At 43.0% G+C, this 24,480-nt stretch overlaps 1 protein-coding gene across 3 annotated transcripts in view; it reads right to left on the minus strand.

Annotated features, from left to right (window-relative positions):
- LOC137658264 (CDAN1-interacting nuclease 1-like) overlaps positions 1 to 24,480 on the minus strand; it is a 230,164-nt gene that overhangs the window by 60,211 nt on the left and 145,473 nt on the right. For all 3 annotated transcript variants that reach the window (XM_068392936.1, XM_068392937.1, XM_068392935.1), the window contains exon 4: positions 7,561 to 7,697. In XM_068392936.1, the coding sequence (XP_068249037.1) occupies positions 7,561 to 7,697 (137 nt within the window). The remainder of the gene's footprint in view (positions 1 to 7,560; positions 7,698 to 24,480) is intronic.

Genomic DNA, 24,480 nt, shown 5'->3' on the forward strand with positions numbered 1-24,480 from the left:
TCCCTAATTTGCAATTTGGTTTTCGTAAAGGCCTTGGAGCATGTGATGCCCTTCTTACAATCTCCAATGCTGTACAGAAATCCCTTGATTGTGGTCAGGAAGTTTGTATGATTGGCCTTCATTTTAGTGCTGCCTTTGATCGTGTTAATCATGAGGCCCTTGTTTTCAAACTCAAACAGTTGGGAGTGGGTGGGTCGTTTCTTGGTATTATTGAATTTTTTTAGTAATAGATCACAAAGAGTTGTTGTTGATGGGCACCATAGTGAGTATAGGAATGTGATATCTGGTGTTCCACAGGGTAGTGTTCTTGGCCCATTACTTTTCATACTATATATACATGACATGAGGTTTGGCATAGAAAACATGCTTGTTGCATATGCAGATGATGCTACTCTCTTTACATCAATTCCATCTCCTGAATGTAGATCTGGGGTTGCTGAATCCCTTAATAGAGATCTAGCTAATATTAGGGCATGGTGCTAATTATGGGATAATAAGTTGAATCCTAACAAAACTCAAAGTGTGATTATATGTAGGTCAAGGACAGTGGCTCCTCAACATCTGGATCTCAGAATTGATTATGTTTCTTTGACCTTGTATGACTTAAAATTCTAGGGTGATTCTTGACAGCAAATTTACTTTTGAGAAACACATTAGATCTGTGTCTTCTTCAATTGCAAAAAAAAATTGACTTATTTAGAAAGTCCTTTAAGGTTTTTGGTGATCAATCTATTCTGAAGAAGTGTTTTAATTCTTTCATTCTACCTTGTTTCGAGTATTGTTCTTCTGTCTGGTCTTCAGCTGCTGATTTTCATCTTAATTTCTTGGACAGAAACTTACGGTTTATTAAATTTCTTATTCCTGATCTAGATATTAATCTCTGGCACTGTATCTCAATTAGTTTGTTATGCATGTTGCAAAAGATTTTTCATAATTCTAACCATACTTTACATTCAGATCTTCCAAGACAGTACCCTCCTGTTCGTAATTCTAGGTATGCTGTTAATTATAATAATCACGCCTTCTCTACACACATTCCAGAAGCTTTATTCAAACTTTGACCAAGTTGTGGAATGATCTTCATCATTGGGTAGTTGAATTGGTAGTACTCAAAACCTCAAACTTGCCGCAAATATTTTTATGATGATAATGTAGACTAAGTCTCTTTTTACAGTTTATATATGAAAGGTCTGTTTCAATGTTATTACTGTTCATAAAATATGACAAATTTGGAAGTAATTTGTATTTTTCCTAACGATACAAACCTGTAGCTATTTATAGGTATCTTTCAGCAAAGCTGGAAGACTAGCCCTAAAGACCTTCAAGCGAAGTGGAACTACCAACCCAATAGTTAGGGGGAAGGGGGTAGTCAGGGGTAATGGAGGTTGCTGGCTATCCCTCTCACTCACAAACCAGCGTGTCTGACTCACTTTTGATTACAGGGAGGACTTTCTAGGGGGACAGGTGATGGCAGGACAAAATGTATAAACAGCTACAGGTTTGTACCATTGGGAAAAATACAAATTACTTCCAAATTTGTCATTTGTTCCGTCACTAGATACAAACCCTTCGCTACTTATAGGGATGATTCACCCATTAGGATGGTAGAATTCCAAATTAACTTGCTTAGCATTTGACCCATGGTTTTCCAGTACAGGCTTGGCACGTAACTGAGAGAAACCTTGACATCTCGCTAAAACTTTCATGCAATGCACGGATAGCAGTCTGAGCGACCTATGTGCTTGTGATACTAGCAATGTGACTGCCTATGTAAAATTTCTCCGAGATAAAAACGAATCTCTAGTATCAAACATAGATGTTACCCAATACCCACCCTGCGAGGAGTACGGGGATGTAACAAGTATTATTTCCATACTAGGTTACACAAAGGAAATACAGTAGTTATTACCAGCAGATAGGTGAGATCAGATTGCAGAGGACCCATGGGTGCTGTTCCCCAAGAGAGGGAAAGGAACTGGGCGATTGACTCTTGTTGGCAAGTCAGGGCGATGCTTAGGCTACTCTGAAACGGCCGCTGATGGTCTGCAAAGCTTTTCTTGGGGCTGTCAAGGTGGAGAACTAGGATCACTCGTGGGAGCGTGGCGATGGTGCACGAAAGTGATAATTGGGTGCGGAAGTATGAAGATCATGCGGAGGACATGTGACAATCCCACACAGGAGATTGAGAATGGCGCACTGGTGAGTAGCGATCACGCTTAGGACATCTGCGGGAAGGAGTCCGACGAGCAGGCAAGAGGCCTGTCGGCGAGTGATGCGTTGGCGAGCGGCATGCTGGCGATCGACGAGCTGGAGAGGACAGGTGCTATCCAGGTTCCACCGTCGTCTTCTGCAGGCTGGACGCAGCAAATGGGGGTCGGTCTCGGCCGAGGACATAAAGGTACCGCATGAGCGTCCTTCAGGCCCTGGCCAAGTCCACATTATGGATGGCAGGAAGGAGAAACAAGCACACCTGAAAAGAGAAAAAGATCAGAAACTTAGTAGAATAGCAAGTCTATTTGAAAGGCAGAGAGCAGAGACGTCCATTCTCAGCAAAGCCAGAAGAAAAAGTGAGTTAAGACACACTGGTGTGTGAGTGAGATGGGTAGCCGGCAACCTCTGTTACCCTTCACTAAGCCAGGGGGAGCTTAGTGAAGGGTGGTGGAGGTTGGATATATGGCTAGTCTTCCAGTTTTGTCGAAAGATAATCCCTATAAATAGCAAAGGGTTTGTATTTAGTGTCGGAACTTGTTTTATTTTAATTGTTCATTACCTCTCATATGTTGTAGTTTATTTATTTCCTTATTTGCTTTCCTCAGTGAGCTAATTTTACATGCTGGAGCCCTTGGGCTTATAGCTTCTGGCTTTTGTTCTAACACGCCCCAGTTACTATACCGACACCCTATAAGGGTGAGCGAGCTGGGTATATTCCTGGCATTCCATGCAACTTTTTCTCTGGTATATCTAGCAGTCTTTATACCTTAGAAATGGTGCTATAAGGAGCATTTCATGGAGCGACACAGGTTGAGCCCAGAAATAATAATAATAATAATAATAATGATAATAATAATAATAATAATAAAGGGATTTTGACGAAGGAAAAATCTATTTCTGGGCTCCGAGCTGTGCCGCCCAGTGAAATGCTCCTTTAGCACCATTTCTAAGGTATATAACTGCTATATATTACCAGAGAAAAAATTGCATAGGAATGCCAGGTTGAACCCAGCTCGCTCACCTATATAAGGTGTCGATATAATACTGGGGCGTGATAATTCACAACCAGAGGCTCGCATCATTTAGATATCTCCTCTTCAAAATCCCCACCACAGCGAGGTGCCGATCAACACTACTACCACCCACGCCAGTGACGACACTCCTTTATAGCACATATTTTTATCAACATTTGCAAATTTTTCTCTTCGGTGTTTTCGTTCATATCTCATTTCTTTGTGCAGATGGCGGATTCCCTGGTCTCCCCATCTAAGTTAAGTACCAGTTCTGAGTTTTGAGCTTTTGGGGGTAGCATTGCCATTAATTTTAATTTTTTCGAGGTTTTATTTTATCCTTTTGTCAGTCCGCTTGCAGCTCCCTGGCTGGCTTGCTACCGCCTTCGCTCGTTCTTAACGTATTACAATTGGTTTTCCATACTGATTGTTTTTCGTTTCGAACCTTATTTTGGAGGTTTTTCTCACCGATTACACCTCATCATTGTGCTTTGGATATTATTTTGATGTTTTGATGGTATACTACGTTTCATAGTTTTGAACTCGGTTGGCAAGCCTGCCTTCGGGCACGGTCTAGTTGGTTTCACTACCGCATTAAGGTTTATATTATTATATTATTGATATTATATATTGATCTTATTAATAATTATTGTGATTACCATCTAGTTTAGTTATCGCTTAGTTTGAGTGGGACTCTCGCGGGGCAGTTGTTATTTTATTTGTTTCCTACCGTTTGGCATCCACCCGAGGTAGAAGTTATGTTGGTATCCCTGTCCAGCGCGACTCCACCCGCTCTGGAGGGCTACCAGCTATTATCCCCATGCCATTCCCTTGCGTCTTTCTCTTACTAATTTTATTTTTAAGTTACGCATGCCAATGAACCAGTTCAATGTGTTACATCATTTAACATTATTGTACATTATTTTACACTATTTTATTGCTCATTCCGTTTATAATCATTCCGTTTTACTTACGTGGTTCCATCGGTCAGGTTGGTACTCCTGTCCTCCCTCATGTCCACGTGATTGCCTCCTGCCCCCTCATTGGTTAGTTCTCGTTGCCTCCTTCCCCCCCCCCCCCCATTATCCCCAATTCAGGGATTCCTCTCGTCTGTCACGTTGTGTAAGCGGTTTGGCATTACGGCGGGATCGAGTCCTCTCGTACCTCAGCCTTGCCACCACCTCCCCCCCCCCCTCACACCATCCCTTCCTGGGATACCTTATGACTCACTAGTTGGTACCGAGAACATCCACCGGGGTTTCAGTCTAGTACATTCATTCTCATGCCTTGTCGTAGCCTTTTTTCCCCGCCGCTCTGATTGGCCATCGGTCGGCGGGGGGAACTCGGTTGTGTATTGGTTATGTTTCGTTATGTACTGTATTATTTTAGTTTCTACTATAAGTAGAAATTTTGTACGTGGGGTATCACAGAAGAGCAGATATTTGTTGTTATATTATTTATTGTCGGTGTTCGTTTGGGTTCTTGTGGCTGGCGGGGAGTCATTGAACCCCTTCCTCCCTCCCCTTTCGACTCCCCCTACCACGGTAGGCATGTTACGATCCCCAGGTCTCTCATAGTTGTCTCCCCGGAGCCAACAGGTAGCATGTTATTATAACATTTTTATCCTCTACTTCCCCGGTAACGACGGGATAGTATATCTCCTACTATGACTATTATTTCATTGAATGATCATATCTAATTACGGAATTGTTTAACAGGGAACATGTTATTATAAGGTAGCATGTTATTATAAACCCTTTTTTACTATATACCTCCCCGGTAGTGACGGGTTAGTATATTCCTCGCTATGACAATATTATTTCATTGATAATCTTAACTTATTTCGGAATTCTTTCAACAATGTCAGTTAAGTTTTGATAAATTTTCCCCCGGTTACTCTACCGGTCCGAAATTTTGTTCATAGCCTTTTGTCCCGGTTTCATATCGGTCTATTTTAAGAGTCCGGAGCACCCGGATCTTTTTAGGTTACTAACCTATTATGGGATACTCATGTATCTGTCTTTTATTCTATACTTCCCCAGTAGCGACGGGATAGTGTATTTCAAGCTATGACAATATTATTTCATTGATAACCTTAACTTATTACGGAATTGTTTTAACAATGTCAGTTTATTTATGATAAGTTTTTCCCCGGTTACTAAACCGGTCCTAGAGTTTGTTCATAGCCTTTTGTCCCGGTTTCATATCGGTCTATTTTAAGAATTCGGAACACCCGGATCTTTTTAGGTTACTAACCTATTATGGGATACTCATGTATCTTTATTTTATTCTATACTTCCCAAGTAGCGACGGGATAGTATATTTCTCGCTATGACAATATTATTTCATTGATAATCTTAACTTATCACGGAATTGTTTTAACAAAGTCAGTTAATTTATGATAAGTTCTTCCCCAGTTACTATACCGGTCCGAAATTTTGTTCATAGCCTTTTGTCCCAGTTTCATATCGGTCTAATTTACGAATTCGGAGCATCCGGATCTTTTTAGGTTATTGACCTACTATGGGATACTTATGTATCTTTATGTTATTCTATACTTCCCCGGTAGCGACGGGATAGTATATTTCTCGCTATGACAATATTATTTCATTGATAATCTTCACTTTTTACGGAATTATATTAACATGTCAGTTAATTTATGAAAAGTTTTTTCCCCGGTTACTATACCGGTCCGAAATTTTGTTCATAGCCTTTTGTCCCGGTTTCATACCGGTCTATTTTAAGAATTCGGAGCACCCGGATCTTTTTGGGTTACTACCATACTATGGGACACTCTGTAGGTGCCCCTGTCGTTACTATCTATAATTTTAACTTCGGATAATCTTTTGGGATTTTCATTTTATTTCCTTTGTAATTGATTGATTTAAACATTTATTCTTGACCTATTTATTTTACATTCGCAACGAAGTCACCTTGTTTATTAGTAACGATATACCCTCTTTCAGAGCTCGCAGTCTTCCAAGACTTCTACCTTGGCGACTCTTTAGATCTGGGTCGGCGGGTTCGCCCGGAGTGTCAGGGCAAAGAGACCCTGTGTCTCTTCCTTTTAGGGGTTTTCAGGGAAGCACGTGGCTGATGTCAGGCCATGTCCTGTTGTCCCTAAAGTTAAAGCTACCCGCCAGCCCCTATCAAAGACTCACAGGTCTTCCAAATCACCAAATCAGTTGAGACTTCATCTTCCAGAGTCCCCAAAGAGTCAGCCGCAGCTGCTTCTTTCTCTCTTGGGTCAAGAGCGAAGCCCAGCCTGAAACCTACGACCCCAGAGGCTCCCTTCAATCCGGCAGCCCTTTCAAGAGTCTAATAACAACAACAATAATAATAATAATAGTAAAAATAATAATAGATATTTAATCTCTGGCACCGCCGTTTAGTTAGTTCGTTATGCATGTTGCATAAGATTTTTCATATTTCTGACCATCCTTTGCAATCAAATCTTCCAGGACAGTACCATTCTGTTTGTAAATACTAGGTATGCAGTTAACGGGTAATTCTAATAGTCATGCCCTCTCCATCTCAAGGTTCAATACTTCAAAGCACAGTATTCTAGAAGTTTTATTCCAGCTGTGACCAAGTTGTGGAATGATCTTCCTAATCAGGTAGTTGAATTGTTATAATGAACAGGATAACATAAGTTATTATTTATAGTTCATATACAGAAGATCTCTTTTAATGTTATTTTAATTGTTCATTACTTCTGTTGTAATTTATTTATTTCCTTTCCTGACTAGGTTATTTTCCCTATTGGAGCTCTTGGGCTTATAGCATCCTGCTTTTCCTACTAAAGTTGTAGCTTAATTAATTTCAATAATAATAATAATAATAATAATAATAATAATAATAATAATAATAATAATAATAATAATAAATGCACCAAGATTATTAAGTTATTTACATATTAATCAATCACTTGGAATTTTTTCTTTATATAATAATTTCTGTTCCATTCCTGACAATTGTTTGATTTTGTTAATATTCATAGCTGAAAAAGTTATGGGTTCATTAAAATTCAGCCCATAATTCAAAACAATCTTCAAAGGTTTAACTGTGACCAAATTCTGACATTATTTTACAATAAGGTTATTTTAAAACCTTTTTTTCTGACAGGGACTATTGTTTAATTGAAGAGGTGATGTAACAACATTGCAAAGAAATGTTTAATCTTATACTGTGAAATATGGATAGACATACTTGTTACACAGTTTCATAATGATTGTATAATGATTTCTGGTTAATGTCATATGACCTTATAACTTCATCTTAATTTTGACCAAATATAAAACCTAATTTTTGTGGAAAGTGCAAACAACTCATGATTTACCTGTTATCTGAGGGCAATCAGCATTCAAATACTGTTCTAAAATTAGCTTTGAGAGCATAGAAGCCGAGTAGTCCATTTCCTTAGCCATCCTCACTAATATTTCTGGCGGTTCACCTGACTGAATTTTTGAAAGATACCTGTAAAAGTAATGAGTTTTGAACTAAATGGAGAAATAATGAAACAAACACTTTCATTTCAGGTAATAATTAATGCAAGATAAAAATAGTGATTTGACAGAGCCAAATGATTTAACTCAACAATTTTATAGATAAATTGTGAAATACATTTGATCTCTAGATGGCCGTCCTCTAATAAACTAACAGCTTTACGAAAACAAAAACTTCATTATTCCTAACAAAAGGCTTAATAAATATCATGAATCTCCCTCCAATAAGAATGAGTGACAAAAGAGAGATAGCTGACAAACCCCAAAAGAACAAATGATAAAAATTGAAAATACAGTAGAACAAACATTAGAATGGTTTATTAACAAACAAGTTTTAAGTGCCCCTACCTAGTTAAAAGAAATAGAAAAGAGTTTCCCTAAGTGAGGAGAATTTAAGATACTGAAAATGGATCACCTATTTCTGGAAATACAAGATTAAAACTTTTTCTGTTAACAAAAGTTGTCTAGTTGAAGCATGCAAACACGATTACTTGCCCTTGTTTATGGCACACTTTGACTGTTAAATTAAACAAATATACCTCTATGTATAGGAAACTAAATATACAATCCAAAAAGTTTACCCAGGTAAATTGATTAAACTAGTGGAATGGATTCTAGGTTTACTGTATGTTGTCTCCACCACACAAGTCTATATTGTAATGGGTTCTTCAAGAGCTCAAAATCTGCAAAAGTTAAAAAATGAAACTTGGTAAAATTTGTTTAATAGTATTTGCGAGTGTACTTGATGGATACCCAAAGCAAACTTAAAACATGGGACAAACTCAGTTGTTCTTACACGGTGCAAACTTGAAATTGGGGACGAACTGGGATGTGAACTGATAAGTTAAACACTAAAAACATACAAATTTTATGGAAAATTGAGGAAATAAAAGTAGCATTTGTTTAATGCCTGGACTAACAATTTTAGGTCTGTATCTTAAGTAACCATGCCAGCTAACAACTGAAAGTTAGCTTTTAATAAAGGTTGCTAATCAGAGAAAGAGAAATATTTTCTTTCAGTTCTTAAGATGATGAATTTATTCTTCACTTGCACAAAAACATTCTGGGTATACTGTATAGCACAAGTAAAATATGACAAATTTGGAGGTAAGTTGTATTTTTCTTAACAATACAAACCTGGAGCTATTTATATTACTTTTGGCGAAGCTGGAAGACGAGCCATAAGCCTTTTAGTGAGGGATAACCACCCCAACCGCTAGTTAATGGTAGGAGTGGTGGGTAGCAGGCTACCCCACTCACTCACACACCTGGGCTGAGCACCCACTTTGCTTGCAGGCAGGACTTCTTGGAGGGGATAAGTGCTAGCGGGCCAATCTGTATAAATAGCTCCAGTTAGTATCGTTAAGAAAAATACAAATTACGGTACAGAACTTTTAAATTTGTCATTTGTTCTGTCACTCTATACAAACCAACGCTACTTTTAGGGATGATTTAACCCTTATGAGGATAGAAGTCCGTTCCAACTGGCTTTTGGCATTGACCTGGCATTTTTTCCGTATGATATCAGATTGTAACTGCTAGGCATCCTTGCACCTTGCTAAAATATTGTGCCTTGCATAACTTGCAGCCTCCACAAGCTGTGCGCTTGTGATATTAGAAATGTGACTGGTCTAGACAAAAGTTCTGCGAGTTATAGAAATCTTTGAGAGTACCATAGAAATTACCCAATTCCCCCTTGCTAGAGGAATTGGGGATGCAAAGAGTATTATTTCTATACTAGATAACACAAGGGAAATGGTTTTACCTGTAGATTGGTGAAGCCACCTGTGCTGATGACCCTGGTGATTCCCCAAGAGATGGGAAGGTGATAAAAAGAAAAGGAGCCGGTCATTCTTACTTATTCACCTCAGACTAATCCCGGGTAACCTTAGCCCTCAATCCTCTGCTACTTGTCCATCAAAGAGCTTGAGGTGTTTAAACCACTTGTTGTGCAACCACCACAGGACCAATAGAAAATGTTTCCAAGATCCTTTGGGTCACATCTTGCAGGTAGTGGGCGATGAAGGTTGTCTGACACTCCCACACGCCTGCTTGCAGTACCCCTGACATCATGAGCTCTCGGTCGTGGTGGTGGAGGGGGGTCGGCATTCGTTGCCGTGACGACGGCCTTGTGAATCCACACTGAGATGGTACTTTTCATGCCCCTCCTCTTGCCCTTCCTCATGCTTACAAACAGTTCTGATACATGGGAGCGAGTTGCTGCTGTTCTTTTGAGGTAACACCTCAGACTCCTTACTGGCCATAGTACCAGTTGGTCTGGGTCATCGGTTACAGAACGAAGACTCCCAATCCGAAAAGGCCCGAATCTATGATCCACTACTCCCGAATTTTGAGTCTTAGCAATAAACTCAGGGATGAAATTGACGATTACCTCTCTACCATCCCCTTGAATGGGCAATGTCATAGGAAAGACCAGGAAGTTCGCTAACTCTTCTGGCCGAGGCCAGGGCGAGTAGGAACACCATCTTCAAAGTGAGGTGGCGATCTGCTGCCCGGCATAATGGTTTGTAGAGAGCACCCTTCAGATACTGAAGGACGCGAACCACGTTCCATGGAGGAGGTCTAACTTCTGACTGGGGGCATGTATAGGCCAGTCAATAGAGGAGGAAAAAAGGCCGAATGAGGGAAAAATTCATGGAAAGCTGAAACAAGCTTCATTATCTTTGTAATAGGGTACAGCACCTAATAACATATTAATTTTTTACCTCTCTACCTCTTTTTTTTTGCAAATATCTCACTTATGACTCCATTTAGCTGAAGGTTTACTGAGCATAAAATAATCTTCATAAAATTTCCTATAAAACCTCATTTATTAATTTTTCTTTATCTTTGCATGGTTTTGGTACCAGGAGTACGATAATGTTTGAATCTTTTTTCCTACCCTTTGCACCTGAATAGCATATGGTTATTTTTCTTGCATGAAATATTAAAAAATGCTTCATGTTTCTAAGCTAACTGTAGTTCTCTTGTTTAAGGACTAGGAAAACAGACCCATAATTCTGGGTCAAGACTTACAAAAGTTGCATGCTAGCGTAACCCTAAAGTATGGAGGTGATCTACCTCTTCTAGTTGTTTGTGGTCTAAGCACCATTGAAGTAGATCCTCCTGAACTATTTGCTAATTTGAAACCTGATTGCACGCCCATTGCCTCCAAGTCACAACACCACTCACTTCCAGACAAGCAGTTAATTGGAAAAGAAGTGCAGTGGCTTCTCAGAGAAGGAATCATTGAACCGAGCCACTCGCCTTGGAGGGCTCAAGTGGTTGTACTGAAGAATAAATCTAGAAATACACGCCTAAAATTGGATTATTCTGAAACTATTAATAAGCTCACTTTACTTGACAGCTATCCATTGCTACGTATTGACGAAACTGTAAATAAAATAGCTTCAAGTAAGGTATTCAATACCATTGACCTTGAAAGTGTCTATCATCAGGTACCTATAATTGAGAAGGATAGAAGCTTTACAGCATTAAGCTATGGTGGACTTTACCAGTTCACACATATTCCATTTGGAGTCACTAATGGAGTAGCTTGTTTTCAAAGAATTATTAGCTCCTTCATTGGGGATGAAAAACTGGAAAGTACCTATGCTTACCTGGACATCACTATTGGCAGCTTGACCCAAGAAGAACACGAGGAAAATCTGACCGGGTTTATGGATGCAGCAATGAAAAGAGGCCTAGTTTACAATAAAGACAAATGTGTGTTTTCTAGGATATGTCATCGAGAATGGTGATTTAAGGCCTGATCCAAAACCGCTGTAACCTTTGTATGATTTACCCGTGCCTACAAATATGAAATCATTGTGAAGAACACTTGGACTATTTGCATACTACTCTCAATGGATAGTGAACTATTCAACTAAAGTACATCCACTCAGTTCAAGTACCTCATTTCCAATAACTGAAGCTGCAGTAAAAGCATTTCATAGCCTGAAGAATGATATTGAAAAATGACAAATTCGTAGGTAATTTGTATTTTTCCTAACTATACAAACCTTAGCTATTTAATATGGGTAATTACTTTCGGCGTAGCTGAAATGACGAGCCAATAGAATTTTAACGAGAGTTTACTACCCCACCGCTAGTTAGCAGGGGGTAGGGAGGGGTAGTATACTAACCCCCCCCCTCACACACACACCTGTGCTGAGCTCACTTTGCTTAGAGGTAGGACTTCACGGGGGACAGGGCTGGTGAGCAAGTTTGATTAAATAGCTAAGGTTTGTATAGTTAGGAAAAATACAAATTACCTACGAATTTGTCATTTGTTCCGTAACTGAAATACAACCCCGCTATTTAATATGGGTGACTCAACCCTTAGGTAGGGTGGTAAGTCCTAGCCATTACTGGCTTTTGGCTTTTTGCCCGGGGACTCAGTATTTGAGTGTGTCGGCACTCAATGATAAGGAGTCCCTGCACCTCGCTAGCACCTTGCTCTGCAAGGGCTGCGGCCTACATAAGCTGTGTGTGGAGGAATGAAGTGTGACTCGTTCTAGGAGGTTGACCTGAAGTTCTTAGATGGAAACTTAAGGCTAGGACTCTCCCAACACCACCTCGTCAGGGTATGGGGACGTGACAGTATTAGCTTAATACTAGGAACACAAGGGAACATGGTTTACCTGCAGTGGTTTGAGGTCAGCTGTGCAGAGAACCCAGGATGCTGCTTTCCCCAAGAGAGGGGAGGATGAAGAAAAGAATAAGGGCCAGACATACCTTTTCATTCATGCAGACTAAAACCGGGTAACAATGCCCTCAACCCTCTGCTACTTGTCCATTAAGGAGCCTGAGGTTTAAACCAGCTGTTGTGCAGCCACCACAGGGCCGATAGAGAACGTATCGAGCCTCCTGTGGGTCACGTCTTGCAGGTAGTGGGCTGTGAAGGTCGTCTGACGCTTCCACACCCCTGCTTGTAGAACCTGCGTCACTGAAGGCCAGGGACGCAGCTATGCCCCTGACATCATGTGCTCTAGGGCGACGTGACGGAGGAGGGTCGGGATTCAGGGAATGATGGATTACTTTACGAATCCAAGCTGAGATGGTATTCTTGGTGACCCTCCTCTTTGTCCTTCCAGTGCTTACAAACAATGCTTGCACTTGAGGACGAATTGCAGCTGTTCTCTTAAAATAGAGTCTCAGACTCCTTACTGGGCACAGTAGGAGATGGTCTGGGTCATCTGTTACAGAACGAAAACTCGAAATCCGGAAAGAGTCAAACCGAGGGTCTGGCACGCCCGGATTCTGAGTCTTAGCAACAAACTCAGGGACGAATCTGAACGTTACCTCCCCCCATCCCCTTGAATGGGCGATGTCAAACGCGAGACCATGCAGTTCCCCAACTCGTTTGGCCAAATCCAACGCAAGTAGGAACACCGTCTTCCAAGTCAGGTGGCGATCTGAAGCCTGGCGTAATGCTTCGAGGGGAGGTCTCTTCAGAGACCTGAGAACTCGAACCACGTTCCATGGAGGAGGTCTCACTTCTGACTGAGGGCAGGTAAGTACATAACTTCGTATGACTAAGGAAAGTTCCAGCGAAGAAAAAATGTCCACTCCTTTGAGCATGAAGGCGAGACTTGAGGCTGAGCGATAGCCTTTCACTGCCGAGACTGAAAGGCGCATTTCTTCTCGCAAATACACGAAGAACTCCGCTATTGCTGGAATAGTGGCATCGAGTGGAGAGATATCCCTTCCACGACACCAACCACAGAAAACTCTCCACTTTGCCTGGTAGACCCCTGCGGATGACCTTCGCAGGTGTCCAGACATCCTTTCCGCAACTTGTTGCGAAAATCCTCTCTCTGCAAGGAGATGCTGGATAGTCTCCAGGCGTGAAGCCGAAGTGAAGCTACGGCCTTGTGAAAGATGTTGGCGTGTGGTTGTTTGAGTAGCTCGCGTCGTGGAGGGAGTTCTCTCGGGAACTCAGTCAGGAGTTGCAGAGGGTCTGGAAACCATTCCGCGTGATGCCATAGTGGAGCTATCAGGGTCATCGAGAGATTGACCGATGTCCTGGTCTTGTTGAGTACCCTCCTCATCAGACAGAATGGGGGAAAGGCATAAACGTCGATGTTGTCCCACCGTTGTTGGAAGGCATCTTGCCAGAGTGCCTTGGGGTCCGGGACTGGGGAGCAGTACAGCGGAAGCTTGAAGTTCAACGCTGTAGCGAACAGATCCACAGTCGGGGAACCCCACAAAGTCAGGACTTTGTTGGCTACTGTTATGTATTATTGTAACAATGTACTATGTTATTTCAAGTGTTTCATGTATTGCGCAACATTGCATCATATTGCATGAATAAGACATGTTATGCTTTGATCATAAGAGTAATGATTTGTTTTGGTATTAGGATTCAAACATTTGTTGATTACCTCAGATAAGATAAGATTCTTTATGATTTGTACTGGAGTAGGATTTAAGTCTTTTCAGAGCGATGCTCTTTTGTTTAGCAATGTTTTGGTTTATGAGATTTGTGTAAGACGCTCCATATGCACTTGCGAGTCAGCTGTCACAAAGTGAAGTTCATAATGTAGTCTTTTATACATTAAACGTCTTTTTATAATACCAACGTATTATTATCCATCAAGCACACATCGACGAAGATGGGATCAGCTGAGAAATAATTACTAATAATTTATCATCTCTGTTCCAGGTAATTATTATGGTTAATAGAACTTCCTACCTAAGCATCCATATATTATATTTTGGCGACGAAGATGGGATCAGCTGAGAAATAATTACTAATAATTTATCATCTCTGTTCCAGGTAATTATTATGGTTAATAGAACTTCCTACCTAAGCATCCATATATTATATTTTGGCGACGATTGAGGACGACGGACAAGCAGGGAGAAGCAAGCAGGGAGAAGCATTGGAGCCTATGTACAAAGACGGCCAGCACAAGAGAAGTTCCGTCTTTACAGTAGAGGACAAGAGTAAAATCGCCCAATGAAGATTTTACCATCAGCAGAATAGGAATTTCATCAAATACACAAAAAGGGTGAAATTTAAGTTGGGTAGGTAGGAAGTATACTTGCGACTGCAGAATAGTAGCTTAACCTACCACAGTTATTAAGGTAAGCAAACAAAATGCCTTTTAACATCGAGCACCCAGAAGCTTTTAGCGTCACTGCTGAGCCTAATTCTGTTGCAACACGATGGCAACAGTGGTGTGAGGAATTTAAGATTTATTTAGAAGCATTAGGGAACATGAAGGATGCACAAAAGAAGGCATTATTACTTCATACAGCAGGTAGGGAAGTTCGGGAAGTGTTTAAGACTTTGCAGCCTACAGATGACACAAGTGAAGCTGCAATTAAGGCTCTTACCACATATTTTGCTCCTCAAGTCAATAAATTTTTTGAAAGATACCAGTTTTCAGCGCAAGCTTATCAGAAAGAAAATGAAAGTTTAGATGCCTTTGTAACTAGACTAAAGAATTTAGCTGTTTCATGTGAATTTCTAGAGTTAGAGAATGTTATCATAGATCAAGTAATTGCACATTGCACATCAGAAGAGCTAAGAAAGAAATTATTGCAAGATAAAGATTTAACATTAGAAAAGGTATTGATAACAGGCAGAGCTTTAGAAACATCAAATAGGCAAAGTCACATAATAGGTAGTTCTACAAGCAATAGAATGGAAAATTCTAAAATTAATACAGTAGGTTCTAAGTGGAAAACCAATGAGAATCAGAGAAGAAATATGACAAAGCCTAGTCATAGAAAAGTGCCTAACACTAATGTTCATAAATATCAGAATCAGGGTTATACACAGAAACAACAGGAAAAACCCAAGTGTTTTAGGTGTGGTAAAACTGATCATCTTGCATACGAAGCAAAGAAATGCCCTGCTACTGGACAGACATGCCAGAATTGCAGAAAGCTAGGTCATTTTGCAACTGCTTGTAGATTTCCTAAACAGTACGCAAAGAAAATAAATGCTACAGTTGATACTATGGGTCAAGAGAATAATGAGGAAAATGTTAATGATAATCAGGTTAGTTCAGAAACTGATTTTGCATTTCACATAAACTCAGTCAACAAATGTGCAAAGAAACATATCATGGTAGAAGTAATCATAAATGGTAAACCAATTTTGATGCAAGTTGACACAGCAGCCGATGTATCAATTATGTCTGAGAAAATGGCTAAAAGCATTCCTAATTTGTTATTAGAAGGTACAAATAGAGTTTTGAAAAGTTATAATGGTTTTGATATTCAGGTAATAGGTGCTTCGAACGTAGAAGTACAGTACAAAGAACAGAAATTAGAGAGAATGCCATTAACAGTAGTAAAAGGTAATGGACAAACTTTGCTAGGTTTAGATTGGCTACAGTATTTGAAGTTAGATTGGCCTAGCATTTTGAAGGTTGCAGGTAGACAAGATGAAAACAAAAATGAAATGTCTATGGATGATATCCTATCAGAGTTTCAAGACGTATTTGAAGATAAAATAGGTACAGTAAGGAACGCAAAGGCAATTTTAGTTTTGAAACCTGACAGTTCTCCTAGATTTTTTGCTCCGAGACCAGTACCGTATGCATTGAAAAGTGCAGTTGAAACAGAAATCAAGAGATTAGAAAGTGAAGGTTCTTGGGAAAAGGTCACATATTCAGATTGGGCTACACCATTAGTTCCTATTGTGAAGGAAAGTGGACAGGTTAGGTTATGTGGAGATTACAAAGTAACGTTAAATCCACAACTGCAAGTAGCTCAACATCCCTTACCAAATCCGAAAGACATGTTTGCAACTATGTCAGGATGCAGTGTTTTTTCTAAAATAGATTTAAGACAAGCATTTCAACAGCTTCCCATGGATGAAACTTCACAAGAATTATGTACAGTAAATACATCCTTAGGTTTGTTTAGGCCAAAGAGATTACCTTATGGAGTTGCAAGTAGTCCAGCTATATGGCAACAAACTATGGATAAGATTTTTTCAGGAATGCAAGGAGTATTCATTTTTATAGATGATATTTTAATTGCGGGTAAAGACACAAGAGAACATAGAGAAAGATTGCGAACAGTTCTGAAGAAGTTGAAGGAACATAATATTAGAGTAAATAAGAACAAATGTATTTTAGAAGTTGATTCAGTGGAATACTTAGGTTTTGTAATAAATGGCAAGGGTATTCACAAAACTAAAGAGAAGATTAAAGCTGTACAATCAACAAAAGTGCCAGAAAATGTTAAGGAATTACAATCATTTCTAGGTTTAGTAACATTTTATGGGAATTTCATTCAGAATTTGTCTACAATTGCACATCCATTGTATAATCTGTTGAATAAGGGTGTAGAATGGAAGTGGACAAAAGAGTGTCAGGAATCTTTTGAAAGAATCAAGCAGGAAATAACATCACCTACATTCTTAGTACATTATCAAATGGATTTACCAGTTAAATTAGTATGTGATGCATCAAACATAGGTCTAGGTGCAGTATTATCTCATGTAATGCCAGATGGAACAGAAAAACCAATTGCATTCACTTCTAGAGTATTGAACAAGGCAGAAAGGAATTACTCTCAAATAGAAAAGGAAGGTTTAGCATTAGTTTATGGAGTTAAAAAATTCCATATGTATCTTTATGGTAGGAAAAAGTTCACACTTGTTACAGATCATAAACCTTTATTAGCAATATTGGGTCCAAAAGCAAGTTTACCTACGTTGGTAGCTGCAAGACTACAACGTTGGGCAGTTACGTTAGCAGCGTACCACTATGATATAGAATACCGTCCAACATCAAATATGGGTAATGCAGATGCTTTATCCAGATTACCCGTAGACAAAGCTCCAGAAGAGTATGATGACGGTGTTCTGTTAATTTCAGTTTATAATGTACCAATTACTGCAAAAGATGTAGCACACAGTACCAAGCAAGACCCAGTACTTAGTAAGGTTTTGGAGAGTTTAATGACAGGTAGGGACTTATGTGGAAAGGAGGAAAATTGTAAACCGTATAAGGATATATGGTATGAACTGAGTGTGACACAAGGAATAGTGATGAGAGGTTCCAGGGTAGTTATTCCTAATTCACTGAGAAATAAGGTTTTGTGTGAAATACATGCTGATCACCAAGGTATTGTAAGATCAAAGTCAATTGCGAGAACTTTTGTATGGTGGCCAGGTGTAGATAAAGATGTGGAATGTTATATAAAGAATTGTATGAATTGTGTTATGCAACAAAACAATCCTCAATTTGCTAGAATGCACCCGTGGGAGTTACCCAGGTATCCATGGCAAAGAGTGCATATAGATTTTGCAGGTCCTTTTTTGAATTATTTGTTTTTGATAGTAGTAGATGCTTACAGTAAGTGGCCAGAAATTATCCCAATGAAGACGACAACGTCTTACGCCACAATAAAAGAGTTGATGCAAATTTTTTCAACGCATGGTATTCCAGAAAGAATTGTTACAGATAATGGTCCACAATTTACCTCACAAGAGTTTAAAGAATTTTGTAATGTCAATGGTATAAAGCATACATTTTCAGCTACATATCATCCATCCACTAATGGAGAGGCTGAAAGATTTGTCCAAACGTTTAAACACAATATGAAGTGTAGAGAAGCTAATTCAGGTAATATATTTTTGCATGTGTCAAAATTTTTATTGTCTTACAGAACAACGCCGCACAGCACAACAGGCGTGGCACCCTCAAATTTGTTAATGGGAAGGAGGATAAGGTGTAAGTTAGATTTGTTGTATCCAAGTTTGCAAAGTGATTTAGAAGATAAAGGGTATAAACAAGTAGCAAAGCTTCCTAATGTAAGACATTTTTTACCTTTGTCTGATGTCATGGTAAGATCGTACAACACTCCAGAGAAGTGGGTACCAGGAGAGATTGTAAGAGAGATAGGAAATTTACATTATGATGTTCGTGTTGGTGATAATGTTGTAAAACGTCATGTTGATCAATTACAGCCGTTAAACAGAAAGACAGTAGAGCATGTGAGTGTTAGAAATGAGAAACTTAAAGAAGTAGTTAGATCAAATGAGTCAAGTATTAACCAAGATGGTCCAACATCCAATGTAGATTCAGAACCAATTCATGTACCAGTACAAGATGAGGTTAAAGTGCTTCCTAATAGGATTAACAGAGGAAAGCCCCCTGAGAGATTAGATTTATGAATGTTTTTACAATGTCAAGTTAAGGGGGAGGAGACTGTTATGTATTATTGTAACAATGTACTATGTTATTTCAAGTGTTTCAGGTATTGCGCAACATTGCATCATATTGCATGAATAAGACATGTTATGCTTTGATCATAAGAGTAATGATTTGTTTTGGTATTAGGATTCAAACATTTGTTGATTACCTCAGATAAGATAAGATTCTTTATGATTTGTACTGGAGTAGGATTTAAGTCTTTTCAGAGCGATGCTCTTTTGTTTAGCAATGTTTTGGTTTATGAGATTTGTGTAAGACGCTCCATATGCACTTGCGAGTCAGCTGTCACAAAGTGAAGTTCATAATGTAGTCTTTTATACATTAAACGTCTTTCTATAATACCAACGTATTATTATCCATCAAGCACACATCGACGAAGATGGGATCAGCTGAGAAATAATTACTAATAATTTATCATCTCTGTTCCAGGTAATTATTATGGTTAATAGAACTTCCTACCTAAGCATCCATATATTATAGCTACTAGACGATCCAAAGACCACTCGGTACTCACTATCTGAGACGCTCTGCTCAGACTGTCGGCGAGCACATTCCTCTTGCCTGGAATGAAGCGAGCCGATAGTGGAATCGAGTGGACTTCGGTCCATCTCAGTATCTCTACTGCAAGATGGGATAGCTGCTCCGAAAAGGTGCCTCTCTGCTTGTTGATGTAAGCCACTACTGTGGGCCATTAATACGGCCTTCATTTCTAGCAGGTTTATATGGAGGCACTTTTCGGATTCTGACCACAGGCCTGAGGTCCTGTGGTTCAGAAAGTGGGCCCCCCACCATTTCTTTGAGGCGTCCAAGAACAGCATCAAATCCGGGGGGAGGACGAGAAGATCCACTCCCTTTCGTAGGTTCTCGTCTGTCACCCACCACTGAAGGTCCGTCTGTTCCGCAGGCCCCATAGGGACCACGGCGTCCGGGGAATCGTGTCCTTGATTGCACCGAGACTTGAGTCACCATTGCAGAGATCTCATTCTGAGGCGACCATTGGGAACTAGACGGGCCAAGGATGAGAGGTGACCGAGGAGACGTAACCACGATTGGGCTGGGAGTTTGTCTCGTCTGAGGAAAGGACTTGCGACCCTCCTCAGCCTTGCTATCCTGTCGTCTGATGGGAAGGCTTTGTGGAGATTGGTGTCTAAGATCATGCCTAGATATACTGTACCAGTCTTTGAGTAGGAAGCAGAGAGGACTTCTCGAGATTTACCATGAACCCCAGATCTTGGCAAAGTCCGAGAAGTTTGTCTCGGTGTTGAAGAAGGGTCGACTCCGAGTCTGCTAGGATCAGCCAGTCGTCCAGATAATGGAGGAGACGGATGCCGATCCTGTGTGCCCACGATGATATCAGGGTAAACACTTGGGTGAAAACCTGGGTTGCAATGGAGAGACTGAAACACAGCACCTTGAATTGGTAGATCTTGTTGTCTAGGAAGAATCTTAAGTACTTCCTTGAAGACGGATGGACTGGGATCTGGAAGTACGCGTCCTTCAGGTCCAGTGTACACATGAAGTCTTGGGGTCTCACTGCGAGTCTGACCGTGTCTGCCGTCTCCATACTGAACGGGATCTGCTTGACAAACCTGTTCAGGGCTGAGAGGTCGATGACTGGTCTCCAGCCTCCAGACGCCTTCCTTACAAGAAAGAGCCGACTGAAGAAGCCGGGGGACCCGTCGACGACCTCCAGGAGAGCGCTCTTCTTCAACATGGTCTCGACTTCTGCCCGAAGGGCTTGCCCCCTTGCCGATCCCATGGCAAGGGAGCTCAACGACACTGGATCCGCTGTCAGGGGAGGTAGAGATGTTGTGAACGGGATGCGATATCCTTGATTGATTACAGAAAACGTCCAGGCATCGGCCCCGAGTTGCTTCCACCTGATCGCGCAACTTTGCAGGCATCCCACCACTGGTGGACATGCGGGGTGACTGCCAATCCTAGCGTTTGCAGCCTCGGCCACTACCTCTAGGATTTTTCCATCCCCTGGAGGACTTCTTGACTTTTTCTGTCTTTGACAGGAAAGGGCTTCGACATCGTTGTCTATGCTGCCACTGCCGGTTTCGTTGTCTTGGACGGGCGAGGTTGTTGAGGTGCTGGAGGTTTATAGGGCTTTGATGTAAGAGCCCTATAAAGAAGAAAGTCCTGGTTGGACTTCCTCCACCTCTCAGCTGCCTGTTCCACATCTTTAGGCTCAAACAAATTCCTCCCCAAGATGGAGGAATGTCTGAGCCTGCTGACCTCGGTGCTGGGGACCTTCGCGTGAAATCTCTCAGACACCGCATCACGACGCTTCAAGATGGAATTAGCCCACAAGTTCGAGACTTGGTGGGCTAGAAACTCGATGGTACGCGTGCCTGATAGAAGGAAGGTCTCCAAGGCCTTCCTGGTACTCTCCTTGGACAGGTCCTCGGATCATAACAGGATGCCGTGAGACCCTAGCCAGATATCCAGCCACGAAGTTGCCTGCATGGCACACTTCGCTACCTTCTCCTGACTGAGGATCTCCGAGGCCGAGAAAGACACTTGCCGGTTGGTGAGTCTCTCAAGAGGGACTCCCCTGGTAAGCTCTTCCACAGAGTGGTGTAATGGAAGAGCTACAGTAAACAAGATTCCTCCATGATCTCAAAGTACCTCCTCTGATGGACACGAGGAGGCGGGAGGAGTTTGTTGCCGGCGCTGGAATGGCTGGAGGAGGCAAGCTCGGAGAGCTGGCCCTCAACCTTATCTCTGGTACTCTTGACCCCTTGGGACCAAGGCAAAGCCGCACTGGCCTTAGGGGGTTTCTGAGTGCTGAAGACTCGGTCCAGGACCATGTCCTTGCCCTCTCGAGGGGGAATCTCAGGATCCGAGAACCTGTTGAGATTCCTCATCAGAGTCAGAACTTGCCAGAACGCATGTTCCGACTCCTGTAGCTCTCCTTCTGTAGGGCTGGCAGCAAAGTCTCATGTCCCTAAAGGCTCTTCTTGGGGGGACTCGTGGACGTTCTCCGCGGATTTGGCTGGCTCTGGTCTCATCCTCGAGGAAGACTTAGGAACGGTCTTAGAGTCCTTCGATTTCCCCCTGGGAGGGATACAGGACTCCAACAGCGATGGCGGGAGGCTCTTCTCCACCCCAACCCGAGAAGACTTCTCTACGCGAGGTGGGGTTTCTCCCATTGGTGCGATGGGAGAATGCCTCACCTCACGAGAATCCCCTGAGAACGGGAAATCTTCGTCCGAAGGGGAAGGAAAGAAAGTCTGGGGGGAGGAGGGAGCCTTCCTCAAAGACTTTCGAGGAGCCAGCTTAACCCTTAGAAAAGTTACCACGTCGTCTACTCCTCTCTTCCTCTTCAGGGGGGTCGGTACTGCCGCTGATTTGAGGCCCAACTCAGAGAAGGCAGGCTTAAAGGCCTGCACGACAGCTCTGACCAGGGACCCAAACCATGGCTGCTTACTGACAGCGGCGCTGTCAGAGACTCCCTCTGGAGGGAAGGGGATCGTTCGATCCCTAGGAGTAGAAACCACAACAGGGTCTTCCTGAAAAGAAGAAGGAGAAGAATGCAAGTTCCTGGACCTATTCAGTGTTCTCCTGCCCTCCGGCGAGCGCGCTAGTCTGCGCTTGCGGGGGGGGGGGACGTGAAGGAGACGACCTGGTGCAATCCTACAGCCTCGCGCATGGGATCGCGCTGGAAATCACGCTGCGAATTGCGCTGGTGCTCGCGCGATAGGATTCTATCTGGTTCGGGCGCTAGGGTGATGGCGAGGGTGCGCGTGGGTGCGCAGGCGAGCAATGACGCGCGGGCTAGCGATGGAGCGCGGGCAAGCGATGGCGCCCGGGCGAACGATAGAGCGCTGGCGAGCGATGGCGCGCTGGCGAGCGATGGCGCGCTGGCGAGCGATGGCGCGCTGGCGAGCGATGGCGCGCTGGCGAGCGATGGCGCGCTGGCGAGCGATGGCGCGCTGGCGAGCGATGGCGCGCTAGCGAGCGATGGCGCGCTAGCGAGCGATGGCGCGCTAGCGAGCGATGGCGCGCTAGCGAGCGATGGCTCGCAGGCAAGGGCGCACGTTGGCGCGTGGGCGAGCAATGGCGCGCAGGCGAGGAAGCGCTGGCGAGCGATAGCGCGCAGGAGATGGAGCGCACAGGGGCGATGGAGCGCGTGGGCGCGTAGGTGATCGATGGTGCGCAGTGACGCGTTCTCGAGAATACCGAGGGCGCGCATCTACAATGGGCGAACGAGCGTTGGTAACTGCGCGCGATGGCGCGTAGGAGAATGCTGGCAAGCCGGAGGGGTCTGATGGCGCGTCGGTGTCTGCTGGCGCGTAGGAGATTGCTGGCGAGCAGGGAAAGAAGGTATCTTCCCTCCTGAGCCCAGATCTGAAGATCGTGGGCGCACAGGCCAACGTTGGTGTGCAGGTGAGCGCTGGCGCATAGGAGATCGTGGGCGCGCATGGCGCACATCAGGATACGGGCGCGCAGGAGAGCGCTGGTGCACAGGAGATCGACGGAGCGCAGGTGAGCGCTGGCGCGAAGTTTCAGGAACAGGTGCTCGCTGGTGCGTTGTCTCTGGGTCAGCAACTGTAGAGCGCTTGCGTGCAATAGCGCGCTGGCGCGCAGGAGAACGTTAGCGTGCAGGGGATACCTGGCGCTTAAGGGACTTTGCCACAATGTGAGCAAGTCCCTTTTGCCCCAAAGGGACCGTGGCCTGCTTAATCACAGGATGCGTGGGCGCCCACAGCGCGTCGGCAGGTCAGCAGGTCTGGCAGGAGTAGGAGATCGCGAACGATCAGCGGACAGGTCCAGGGATGTAGCTGGAAGGGCAGGTGAATGGCGAAGAGAGTCCTCTGTGGCGGACTGCGGCGAAGACGAGCCTCCTAACACCCTTGTGAGGTGAAGGAAGGCCTCTACGGTGGAGGGGAAGGCAGGCCTTACACCTTATATGGCCTCTGGGGGCAGCAGGTAGACTGTCGGCAGTCCTCCGAAGAGGAGTCTCAGTCAGAGAATCACCTGCAGGAGAGACCGTTGGACTTAGTTCCTCCCTCGAAGGATGTTCGAAGGGGGGAGCTAAGCCTTCAGCTACAGGAGCAGAGGTTTGAGATAACTCGTCAGAAGCCTCTGCCACAACAACGTCGACGATAGACAGAAGATCAACTTCTGCTAACGTCGGCGACTGTTTGACAGCTGCCCCTAACCTGATTATGTCAAACAGGGCTTCCTTGGAGGGCGAGCCCTGAAGCCCCAAGGAAGCCCAAAGCTGTAACAAATCATCATTAGCAACATTAGAAACAATTAAATCCTCCCCCGGGGGAGGAGGAGGAGCTGCCTCGCTATGGGAGGCAACTACCTCTCCCAAACCCCGAGATCGGTCAACAGAAATGCGGCCTACGCTACCACTCGCCGGCCTCTCGGAAGAAACCGATCGAGTGGGAGCTTCGGAGGAGGCTTGGGCAACTGAAGAAGAGTCCTTGGGATTTGCTCTCTTCAAGGAAGCCCTTGAAGGAGAAATATCCCGTTTCGACTTCCTCTTCCGGCCCCGGGAAAACCTCTCCCATTAGGAGGTAGACCACTCCCTGCACTCACCACATACTT

This window comes from Palaemon carinicauda, chromosome 19 (assembly GCF_036898095.1).
Source record: "Palaemon carinicauda isolate YSFRI2023 chromosome 19, ASM3689809v2, whole genome shotgun sequence".
NCBI lineage: Eukaryota > Metazoa > Arthropoda > Malacostraca > Decapoda > Palaemonidae > Palaemon > Palaemon carinicauda.